Here is a 12,747-nt window from a genome sequence, read left to right as displayed (position 1 = left end):
CCATACTGATTAAAAGGAACTGGCAGGTCCTACACCTCTTCTGAGCAACACAGTAGAGCTGGCCCTGGTGGCTGAAGTACAGGAGCCAGTCCCAAGGGTATGATAGCATGAGAGCTGGCTCCGTGCTTTGCCAGATGTGGCACTGAGTGAGCTAGCCAGGGCACTTCTGCAGAGCTGGCACTAGTGGCATAGGCGCGGGAGAACTGGTGGGCTGACCCAGCTGCAACCCAGGCCCCAGATCCAGGGCTTTGAGTTGGCCCACCCCAACATCCACCCCATCACCCCAACATCCACCCCATCTATGAACTGCTGGAGCACTTGAAGGAGCCGGTCCTACAGATCTCCATGACAACAGGGCAACAGCAGGATATCAGAGAGACGTCCCAGTGTAGCAGAAGTCAGAGGCCTTGAACCAGACCAATGACTCATTGCAGTGAACAGTTGCAGGTAAAGATGTTTCAACAAAAGGGTATACTGTGGGACACACCGTAATGTATCTTCCACAGAGATTTTTAAAAATTAATTTTATTTTATTTTTGAAGGGGAGGGTGCAAGAGTAGAATGCAGAGGGTAGAAGTGAAGGGACAGAGAGATGGGTGGGATTTGGGTGCATAATGTGAAATTCAGAAAACATCAATAAAAGTAAAAAAACAAAACAAAACAAAACAAAAAACTATGTAACTAGAACAAACAAAATGGTAGGCTCCTTACAGCGTTCACATCCAGATTGCTTTCTACAGCACAAAGTACAAACATGCCCTTAATGACGTAGACTGGAGAGCTGTGATGGTTACTTCTAGCTAGCAGCTTGATACAGCCTAGGTTCATCTGGGACAGCTGGCAAGAGTCTCATGGGAAATTGCCTATGTAGGGTTGGCCTGTAGGAGGAGGTCTGTGGGGAAATTTTCTTGATTCTGTTAATGGATATGTGAAGACGTGCCCACTGTGGGCAGCGTCATTCACTGGGTTTGGGTCCTGGACTGTATAAAGGTAGAGATGGAGCTGAGGATAAGTAAGCACGTATGTAATCGCTGCTCTTTGTTCTGGACTCTTGGGTGTCATATCACTAGTGTTTCAAGTTCCTGATTCTGTGACCTCCCTGCAGTGATGGGTTATACTGGAACTGTGAGCTAAAACAAACCCTTTCTCCTCTAAGTTGTTTTTTATTAGGGTGCTTTTATTACAGCAACAGAAATGAAATAAGAACCGTTTCCTAACGCCACCAACCGCGGGCACCACTTCTGCAGCTCGTGAAGGTGTCTTAACGGTGCTGGGGTTTCACTGAGCCCAATCAGGCATACAAGACTGGAAGGGAAACTCAGTCAAAGATGCATGCACAGCATGCTCACCTAACTCCGAAGCACAAGCAATCACAACCACTTACAACATATACATAATGCACAACACACACACATGCACAACATACATTATGCATGAATGTACACACACATACACACACATGAGGACACACACATATGAATACATGCAGAGAGAGAGGGAAGGAGAGAGGGAGAGAGGCAGAATGAGAGAGAGAGAGAGAGAGAGAGAGAGAGAGAGAGAGAGAGAGAGAGAGAGAGAGAGAGAGAGAGCACTACCACCACCAAAGATAAAAATACCAGTAAGAAGTATATGCTCAGGGCATATTCCCAAGTGCTGGAGCTGTGGGCCATGGAAGGAAAAGTAGAACCAGAGCCCACGGGTGCTGTGAGCCAGACACAAAGGGGTCCTGTCTGCTCCAGTGTCTTTGCTGGTTTTATGAGATCATTCCATACCATGTTCTGCTAATAAGAATCAAAACGAGGCACACGTTACCTGCCTCTTCCAGTCTGGCTTGCTTTATCCTGGAAAAATTGAATTTCCAGGAGCTCCGTGATGGGGTTGCGGTTTTGTGTTCTGCTTCCTCCCCCCGTTTCTCAGCTCTTTTGAAACAAAAAGAAGTTTTTGAATGCTCCCACCAGCACCTGTGTGTAATATGCACGGCATACGAGCAGATATACGATGTACACAGGCCATACCTTTGTCAGTTAGGAGCCAGGATCAAGTCATCTGACGGAGTTGTTACCGTAGATTGTCAGTGCCTGGATCCCGACAAGCCTGCTCTAGCTAACAGTCTAATTAAAGAGGCCATTAATGGTGGCAAACAGAAGAGGGAGAGTTTTGAATAAAAGTGGCCTCACTGGGAAGAGGTATAAAGAGGCCCAGTGAACCTGCACGTCCATCTTCAGCGTCACCACACGAGGTCTAGATTTAGAGGGCAAGAGGTCTCCATGTAACAAGGTGTCATCCTATTCATCCCTCGCCCTTCAGTTTTTAGATTTTAGTGTCCTGTGCGAGGTGGCCTGATAGGAAGTCAGAACTGCCTCGCCCCAGGGTCCCAGCTTTCTCTTTCCCCACTCCTGGAGAAAGTCCACTGTTCCAATAAATCTGGAAGTCAAAAGGGGAAGTGCAGTGTTTCTTTAGAATGGCTTCCTTCCTGACACGATGCATATAGTGTCTGAGAAAGGCAGCAATGACCTGCCAACCTCTGGCCACAGAACCACACCCCACCTCACCATGGCACCCTTGTCTGATCAGTGCAAGGATACAGGCGGAAGTTCACAGTGATATCTGGGGCATGTCGAGAGTCCACAAGAGCGGTGTGGGGACTTTGCAACAGACAGGATCATAAATATGAAATGTGCCCCCAGATGGTGATGCTATTTGGAGAAGTTCTGGAAACGTTAGGACGTGGGACCTAGTTTGAAGATATAGGTCATTGGGGCAAGGAGTTGAGCCTGGGAAGCTCGTGGGTCTGTTACGCCCAGCCCCTTTGCATCTCACTCTCTGCTTCCTGATCACACACTCCTGCCACCATGATCTTTCCCCCAAATGCATGGGTCCAAGTGATCATGGATTGAATCCAGTAAAATACCTAGCCAAAATAAATTCTTTTATTCCCCTGAAGTTGTTTCTCTTTTGATTGTGGCAATGACTAAAAAGAACTTACTGATAAGAAAGGTACATGAGGCCCCTTTCCTACTGCCTGCTGTGACAAAGTATTGGTTACATAAGAACTTTAGGAAGGATGTATTTATGCCTCACAGTTTGAAGGGACACAGTCCATCATGGTGGCAGGAGCGTGCGGCATCCACAGTTCGGAAGCAGAGAGAGATGGATATGGTTCCCAGCTCGCTTCCTCCTTTTTATTCTGTTTAGGACCCCAGTCCACTGAATAATCCCACCCCACAGTGTACAGCTATTCCTTCAGTTAACTTGATCTAAAAAATACCCTCAAGTTAAACCCAGGGATGTATTTAGATCCTGCCAAGTGGACAATATTAACCCTTACAGAGGGGGGCTATTCTATTTGGTGGTGTGAGAAGCCTTGGAGAAGGTTCAGAATTAAATGTGTAAGATGTGTGATACCTTGGGAAGGAGTAGTCCAGATAAAGAGGTTCACTGGGCAACTGTCTATCCAGGACTGCGGCCACAAAGCCCTGTCATCATCTCACATTTTCTTCTGTTCTATGGACCATTCTGTCACCAAGTTTACAATGCCAGTACCGAGGCTGGAAAGAGATTACAGGCATCTCGTAGTCCTAGTTAGCGCCAACTATCAACTTGATGCAGTTTAGAGTCACTCGATTTGGATGTCTCAACAGAAGAATTGCCTAGATCAGATTGGCCTGTGGTCATGTCTTGATTGTTAATCGATATAGGAGGGCTCAGCCCACTGTGGGTTGTACCATCCCTGGGCAGCGGTCCTGGGTGGTATGAAAAAAAGCTAGATAAGCATAGGCCAGCAAGCAGCATTCCTTTATAGCTTCTATGTCAAGTTCCTATTGGAGTTTCTGCCCTGACTTCCCTCAGAGATGGACTGGTACCTGGAAGTGTAGACAAATTAACTCTTTCCTCCTCTAAGGTGCTTTTGATCAAAGTGTGTTATCACAGTAATATTAAGAAAATTAGATCCGCTACTTTTCAGACCAGGTAAGCGAGGCTGGGGTCTGGACCAACTGCCTGAAAACACTTCAGGAGATCCTGCCTGTGCATCCTGCGGTATCCAGAGTCTAGAGTCAGGCTGCGTGGGGGCTCAGGTGTTCTTTGGTGCTCTCTGCCGTGACCAAGTGCTTTCATGATACCTGGGACTGGGTATATTGTGTCGATGGTAAAAGACTGAAAATGCAGACAAAGAATTTGGGTTTGATGAAAACTTGCTTTTATTCCAGCCATGGAAGGAAAGAAGAGGCTGGAGGGGGAGGGCGGATTAATAAGGTATGTAAGAGAACACAGGCTTCCTGTTCTCCCGTCTTTAACGATGCTCATGCATCCGCAGAGGGGAGGGCTGGTAGGAACCAAGGGGGCCTCATAGCCAACCCAGCTCATTTTACACGGGAGCAAATTGAGACCTCTGGTCTTGGCTGCCAACATAATTAGCTACGAAGCCTGGCCAGGAGCCTGGTGTCTTTGCTCACAGGCTGGCTTTTCTCTCTGCTGGGTCCACATGTGTTTGCAGCAAGCATTCCACATGATAAGCTAGTATTAATACTGATAAAAATTACTGGTTATACGTGATTATTATTTTTAAAGATTTATCTTTAATTATGTATATGCCTGTGCGTCTGAGTGTGTGTGTATACCTGAGTACAGGTGCTCATGGAGGCCAGGGGTAGATGTTGAATGCCCCGGAGCTAGAGTTAGTTATATGTGGTTTTCAGTCATCCAACCTTGGTACTGGGAGTTGAACCTGGTTTCTCTGCTGGAGCAACAAGCACTCTTAACTGTGGAACCATCTTTTCAAGCCCATGACTCTTTTTTTAATTTTTAATTTAATCTCAATTAATTTTACTTAATGTATAAGGTGTTTTGCTTGCATGTATATCTGTGTACCCCTTTATGCCTGGTGCCCACAGAGGCCAAAGGGATTATCAGATCCCATGGAACTGGCGTTACGGACAGTTGTGAGGTGCCATGTGGTTGCTGGGACTTGAATTCAGGTCCTCTGCAGGAACAGCCAGTGCTCTTCTTAACCACTGAACCATCTCTCCCAGCCTCTCAGTCCTATAATTTTTAGTTTATTGAGACTGATGTATTTGTCGTTATTAGTCTGCTAGCTGTCTGTCTCATGCCTCTTACAATATGAGTCGGGAACAGATGGCAATAAAAGAAGTCTATGTTGAGACTTGGAGTTGAGAGAAGACATCCTTTCTTTCCTTTGTTCCGCCCCCCCCCCCCCGTGTGTGTGTGTGTGTGTGTGTGTGTGTGTGTATACCATGCATACTGGTGTGCATGCCTGTGCAGATGCACAGAGGCCAGAGAACTTTGGTAGGTGTCCTACTCTGTCACTCTTACCTTATTCTCTTGAGACAGAGTCTCTCACTGAATTTGCAGTTAGGCTGTCAACCTGTACTCCTCAACTAATCTTCTGTTTTTACCCCCACACAGTGCTGGGGCATACAGGATGTCATGTGACAGGGGCAAATGGCTTGCTGGATAGTTAGCAGATTGAGAGACAGGCATTGCTGTGGCTGGCAAAGCCATCTTTTTTTACCCTCTGGAATCTACGTATGCTGCCTGGGTTTAACTTTATACGCTAACCTTATATTTGAACCGTACACAACCTCTATACAACGGAATCACTTGGGCAGAGTCTGGGGGAGGAGTTCTCTGGGTTAAGTTGGCTGGTGGACGTGTCTTGACTGTTAACTGATGTGGGAAGACAGGGTCTGTAGAGAGTGCCACCATTGCACGGCCTGGAGCCTGAGCTGTAAGAGTGAAGAAAGCCAGCTAGGTACACCTAGTAGGCAGGCAGCATGGGCACCATTGTTTCTCTCCTGCCCTTGACTATGGCTATGTTTAGCTGCTGGAATCCTACTGTGCCTTCACTGCAACCATGGACCGTGGTCTGGAGCAGTGGCCCCAGACAAACCCTCCCCTCCCTTATGTTGCTTTTGGTCAGGGTGTTTTGTAACAGCAACAGAAATGAAATTAGATGTGGTCACAAAGGACGAATGTGACTTTGGCAAGGAAGGAGGAAAGAAAGTTGTTCAAAGAAGCAGCTCCGGGTGAAAGAGTATCATCACCCTCATCACCCTGAGAACATCCCTAGGGAATGCCAGGCCCTAATCCCTGAATTCCGGATGGTTCCCTGGAAAGAATTCTTTGGTGTGGTTGGGTTCAGGGTCTTGAAATAGAGCCTGTCTTGGATAGATGATCCGGGTGGTTCCCCAATCCAGTTCATGCATTGGGATATAAGGGAAGTGGGTCGGCAGGGATGTAAACTGTTGCATCCACTATGGAAATCGATGTGGAAGACAGCATCTGGGGAGATAGCTCAGCTGAGGAGATGGCTGGGTGGCTAAGAAAGCATACCATTCCTCCAGAGGACCTAACTGCCTCCCAGTGTCCATGTTAGATAGCTCACAGCTGCCAGTAATTCCAGCTCCAAAAGATCAGATGATCCCTCTGTCCTCCTGTGGCATCTGCATTCACGTGCACAGTTTCTGCCACCCCACATAGTCATGATTTACCTTCCGGTGTAGCAGTATTACTCCTGGGTATTTCAAAGCTCTCAGTGGATCCCCCAGACAGCAACATCCCAACCCTGCTCCCCAACACCCCCCCCCCTGCCCCGCCATTCCATCTGTTTAGGCGGTCTGTCCCAGAAACCCACTAGGTGGATACCTCAGGCCACTAAGCCACATCTTGTTCGTGTGTCAAATGCCCCTTTCATCTCCAGGTCTCTTTCCAAGCCCAGGCACATGGTCCCCAGGACTGCCCCAGGACAGCTGTCCCTGATGAGTCCCCACCCCCACCGCACAACTATCCTGGGACTTCTACCAACAGCCCAACTCAGGCCCCTGCTCTACTCTGCATTGGCTATAAAACCTGCACATCTATGATTATTTTTGTACTAGTCACAATAGCCTGAAACTGACCTAGTCTGCATGTACTCCTACAAATGATAAGTGTAGTACATGCACACAGTAGAGTATTGTACTGCCTTAACGAAGAATTGAGTTTTGTACTTGGAGGGCGCCGAAAGCCTTCATGTTAAATGAAATAAGCTGGACCGAGAAAGACAAATACCATGGACTTGGGTGCTCATGGTTATATAGCCAGGACCCTTACCACCACTGAGCTGTCTGTACCCTGCATCTTCCCTACATTGGATCTATTGGGGCAGCTCCCAGTGGCTGCAGGTCTAGCCTTCTTCTGATGCACAGGATGGACCTCCTTTTAAACTGGGATCTCAAAGGCTTCATGTCTCGCAAGGGTGGCCTGGTGAAAAATGTTCACTCAATCTAGGACGGCGAGCTTTGGAGGTGCTGGGGGAAAGGAAGTAGACATAGCCCAGAGTAAAAAGTGGGAGACTTCCTGCCATGCGAAATGAGCCTTAGTGACAGGAGAGTCAAGTTCTTCTCCTGACTAGGGAGAAAGTGATTAGAGTTCTTTCGAACCTCTTTGACATTCATACCGAGCGGTGGCTGTTTATAGTCATAAAACAACTGCGGATTAGAGGGACGGAATAGAAGCAGCGGGATGCTCACCTCCTGTCCTCGGAGGTTATTAAACACTGCACGTCTCCAGCAGGAGCAGGGGGACTCTCAAACACTTTCCCCCGACCCTGTCATTTCTGCAAAGCTCACACAGTCTTTCCCTTCATCGAGGCAGTTTTCTGCTGGGATCCCTGCCTGACTGTGCCTATTGCAATGTGTACAGACACCCCGGGCCATCTGCCTCTTGTTTTGTTTTGTCTCTGTTTTTCTTTTCCTCTCTCATTCCTCTTTCCTTCCTTTCTTTTCCTGGCCCTTCCTTCCTTCTCCTCTCTTTCTCTTCACATTTTATTTTATAATTATTTTTGCATGCGTTCATGTGCGCGTGTGGGTGCATACGCTTACAAGCCAGAGATTGATTCTGGCTTTCTTCCTCAATCATTTCTCCACCTTAGTCATCTTATTGTCTATTTATTTATTTATTTATTTAGGCACAGGTTTGCATGTAGCTCAGACTGGACCCTACCTTGCTATGAAGCCTAGGGTATCCTCCTGTTTCCACCTTTCTTCTGAGGGCTGGGATCACAACAGGCATCACCATGCCTGGGGATGGAGCTCTGTGGCTTCATGCATGCTAGAGCAGTCTCTGCCAACGGAGTCTCATTGCTCTACTCTTTCTTTCTTAAATTGCTTTGAAGAAAATCATGTGTTCAGTCACAGTGGCCAGAAAAGCAGTGAGCCTCCAACTGGTACAGCCAGAAGCTACCTATTAGTCACCCGTGGTTTGAGTGCAATGAAACAGCCATGTGACCGTGGACTTTCTCTGCTTTTCACTTGCAGAAATCCGAGAAGCCTTTCGCGTTCTGGACAGAGATGGGAACGGCTTCATCTCCAAGCAGGAGCTGGGCATGGCCATGCGCTCTTTGGGATACATGCCGAGTGAAGTGGAGCTGGCTATCATTATGCAGCGTCTGGACATGGACGGTGAGGCCCTGCTTAGTACTGCTGGGGTGCGCTCCCCACCTCTACCCTCCCGCTTCCCCCCCCCCAGCCCCCGCCTCATTCTCTGGGTTGGGATTTATACAAGCCTCATGCTCTGAGCCCCATCTCACTTTACACGTCAGGCATAGAAACCTGAACTTGATCTGAATCTGTCCCGACAGGAATGTGTGAGCTCCAGGGGCCAGCAGGGATGGTTTGGGGGACAGTTACAGGGATGGATGAAGCCACTTTGGTTGGTGGAACAGTGAGACACACCCTCCCCCTTCTCCTTTCTCTCCCATTTTATTTTATTTATTTTCCCATTCTCAGGGTGGGAGAGCTCAGTGGTTAAGAACGCACATCCTTCCACTCAATTTTGGCTTTCAGCACCCATGTTGAGTGGCTCAGAACCATCCATAATCCCTGCTCCAGGGGGAATTGACGTCTCTAATCTCTGCAGGAGCTACACTAATATGCACACATGCACACACACACACACACACACACACACACATTAAAAAATGATATAAATATTATTTTTCCCACTTTCATACATGTGATGTGCATGTGTAAGTATATGCATGGTTTTGCACATGTGTGCACATGTGTGCACATGTGTGCACATGTATGTGGAAACCTGAGGTTAATGTCTAAAACCTTTCTCCATTTTTTCCCATCTGATTCACTGTGGCAGGGTCTCTCAGTCAAACCTGGAGCTCCAAATATCCCTAGTCTAGCTAGCCACTTGGAGTGGGAATCCCATCCCCACCTCCTGAGTCTAGAATTAAGGCCACATATATTTTATGTGGGTCCGTGAAATTCAAGCTCTGGTGTTCTAAGCTTGGGTGGCAAACACTTAAAACACCGAGACACCTTTCTGGTCTCTACCTTCCATTTTAAAAGCAAGCTGTGCCTCTTTGCACACATATATACGTGGGTTTGCACATGTGAGTATGTGAGCATATTAGAGCGTGTTCGTGTAGAGGTCAGAGGTCAACCTTAGGTGACATTCTTCAGGCACCACCTACCTTTGTTCTTGAGGAAAGGTCTTTCTTTGGGAGTCAGGATTCACTGACTGGTGGCTGTTCCCCATGGGATCCTCTTGTTTTCACCCCTCCAGTGCTAGGATTACAAAAGTGTGCTTGTATGCCTCCAGCTTTAATTTTTAAAACATTCATTGTGGTGACCTGCCCTCTGGTCCTCATGCCTGCAAGGCAAGTACTTTACTGACCTGTTCTCCCAGTCCCCGACACACAGCTGCACCCCTGGAGCTTGGCTCTCACCATAGCTTGCAGGCAGCAAAGCTGGTAGGAGACCTTTCTCCAGCTGTTGCTACTGCTTATATAATGCCGAGGAGGTGCCTTATAAATCTTGTGAGTTTCAGGGACTTCCTGAGACTTGTATGTCTTATTTACTTCCTGGGTCTTAAGAGCCTCCCTCCAGAAAGGAGTATTTCAGTTAGGAGGAAATCACATAGAATAGCATAGTAAGCCAGACAAAAGGACAATGATCACAGCCAGGGCTGTTGGTACAGATCTGTGATCCCAGCCATTTGGAGGTTGAGGAATGGCAACTGCAGAGTCACAGCCTGCTTTGTGGAATAGCAGTTCAGTTGTGGTGCTTTGAATGAGAAATGTTCCCCATGGGCTCATGTATTTTAATACTCAGTCCCCAGTAGGTGGCGCTGTTTAGGGAGGTTATGGAACCCTTAGGAGCTGGAGCCTTGCCATAAGCAGTACATCACTGGGCACCAGCTCTGAGAGTTTATAGCCTTGCCCCATTTCCAGTTTGCTCTATCTGCTTTCATGTCTTCCCACCATGATGGACTGGTATCCCTTTGAACCGTAAGCCAAAACAAACTCTTTCATAGGTCACTTTTCTTGGTGGCGTTTTTAATCACAGCAAAGGGCAAGTAACTAATACACCCAACTTCACGTTCCTTCTTTGAGTTCCGTCTCCGACTTTTTTGAATGATGGACTGTGACCAGGTAGTGTAAGATGAAATTAAGATGAAATAAAAACATTTTTCTATCTTAAACTGCCTTTGGTCAAAGTGGTTTGTTTTTGTTTTTAATCCCAGCAACATAAATGAAACCAGAACAATCTGGTACGGGACTGCTTGCTTGGTCTGTATGCCAGCTTTACGTCTAGTTTTCTCCTGTCCTCCCTGCAAGATGTGATAGAGAGGACAATGGAGACCATATGGTGAACGGAGTGCAGCTGCGGATGGTGATTTATTTATTTATTTATTTATTTTGGCTCAGCACAGAGCTGCTCTATCGGGGGCATGCATTGTCTGAGCAGTCCCTGATGGATGGTGACTCACTGTGCCTCTGCAGGCCTGATGCGACCGTGCTTTCTATTGTAGCCACAGTTCTGCAGTGCTGGGGCAAAGTGCCTACAGTAAAACCTTCTCTTCCATCCGTTCCCTGTCCTCAAAGGAGTGCTTGCTAAAGGACAATCTCCTACTTAAAACCTTTTTGTTTTAATTTTTGTTTTTTTCTGGACACAGGGGTGTTACCTTGTATCCCTGGCTGGCCTCAGACTCATGGGAGTCCTTACACCTCAGCCTCCCGAGTCATGAGAACACAGCTGTCACACCAACGGAGCCCTCTTAATTAAAAAAAAAAAAAGTTTGACGCTGTTTATAGGTCGAAAAAGGTGTCGTTGTTTAGTTGAGAAATTCTTGGGGCTGGAGAGATGGCTCAGCAGTAAAGGATGCTTGCTGCTCTCACTGAGGACCTTCCTCACTGGGAAGCTCATAGCCACCTGTAACTCCCGTGCAAATATCCACACAAGGGAAAAAACATGAAGTAGCCGCAGTCAGGAAGCAGAGAGAGAGAGAGGAATGGCCGCGCTTAGCTCGCTCACTCCTCTTTTCATTTTGCACAGGACCCCAGCCCATGGGGTGGGGCCACTTCCATTTAGGACAAATCTTCCTGCCCCAATTCACCTAATCTGGAAACTCCTCCTTAGATACATCCACAGCCACAGCATGTCTCCTTGAGGATGGTGATGATGCTGGTGGTGGTGGAGGAGATGATGATGATGTCCCAATCTGTGGGTTGCGACCCCTCCAGGTCGACTTGTAACCATGAAAATACACCCTGCACACACCAGATGTTTACGTATGGTTCGTAACAGAAGCAGAATTACAGTTACGGGGTAGCAAGGAAAATAATTTCGTGGTTGGGGGAGGGAGGCGGTCACCACAACATGAAGAACTGTATTAAAGGGTCGCAGCCTTGGGAAGGTTGAGAACCACTGTTCTAGATCTTATGATGTCAATAACCAAGATTAGTCATCACACATACAGGGCCAGTACTGCGTTAACTGCTCGGTTCCGGCCCAGGGAGAGTTCTCATGAATTTGAAGACCCTGGCTGCCTGCATAATGGTTGGAGCCCCATAGGACCTTATGTGGGGACATTCCTCAGGGAGCACAGGGAGACATGTTCAGGCATTGGCTCCACTGGCTCTACACTATTCTAAACCTTCAACAACCTGCGGTTTTACCACAATCACATGAACTCTGCTGTCAGAACACGGATGCAAATAGTTAGAGAGTTTCTGTCAGTCCATTCAGCCAAAGACAATTCGCCAAGTATTTCACAGAGACCGGCCAGGTAAAAATGCTTTTCATGTATTTGATTTAGTTTTGAGCACTGGTATTTTTGGAGACAGACCAGAGCCTTGCTGTGAACCTCAGGCTATCCTGGAACTCTGTAAACCCAGGCTGTCCTAGGACTTGCATTCTTCCTACATTAGTTTCTCAAATGTGTACCATCGTGCCTAGCCTACACTGATGTACTCTTAAAGGTTTATTCCATTTTTATTTATGTGGATATGTGTGCCTGTGCACATGTGTGTGCACGTATGTGTGTGTGTGTGTGTGTGTGTGTGTGTGTGCATGTGCGTGTGCACACACTAATGACCATGGAGGTCAGAAAAGGGTGTCCAACCCACTGGAACTGGAGTTCCGGCCGGTTGTGAAGCACCAGTGGGTGCTGGGAACTGAACCTCAGGTCCCTCAGCAAGAGCAGCAGCAAGTGTTCTTAAACACCAAGCCATCTCTCCAGCCCCTTATTTTTTTTTTATTATTACTTTGATAGAGTGTCTTATTTATTGCTTGATAATTTTATACATGCAAACAGTACATCTTGATTATGTACACTCCCATTCCTTCCAGACAGCCCCCAACACGTCACCATCCACCCTTCATGTCCCCTCTTTTATTCTCCCCCACTGAGTCCAATCAGGGATGCCTGTAGGACTGTTGGCTCATGTACTTG

At 47.3% G+C, this 12,747-nt stretch overlaps 1 protein-coding gene across 3 annotated transcripts in view; it reads left to right on the top strand.

Annotated features, from left to right (window-relative positions):
- Caln1 (calneuron 1) overlaps positions 1–12,747 on the top strand; it is a 443,920-nt gene that overhangs the window by 210,727 nt on the left and 220,446 nt on the right. For all 3 annotated transcript variants that reach the window (XM_051161377.1, XM_051161376.1, XM_051161378.1), the window contains one exon: positions 8,316–8,459. In XM_051161377.1, coding sequence (XP_051017334.1) covers positions 8,316–8,459 — 144 coding nt within the window. The remainder of the gene's footprint in view (positions 1–8,315; positions 8,460–12,747) is intronic.

Source organism: Acomys russatus, chromosome 19 (genome assembly GCF_903995435.1).
Source record: "Acomys russatus chromosome 19, mAcoRus1.1, whole genome shotgun sequence".
NCBI lineage: Eukaryota > Metazoa > Chordata > Mammalia > Rodentia > Muridae > Acomys > Acomys russatus.
This window is presented reverse-complemented; position numbering and strand designations above follow the sequence as displayed.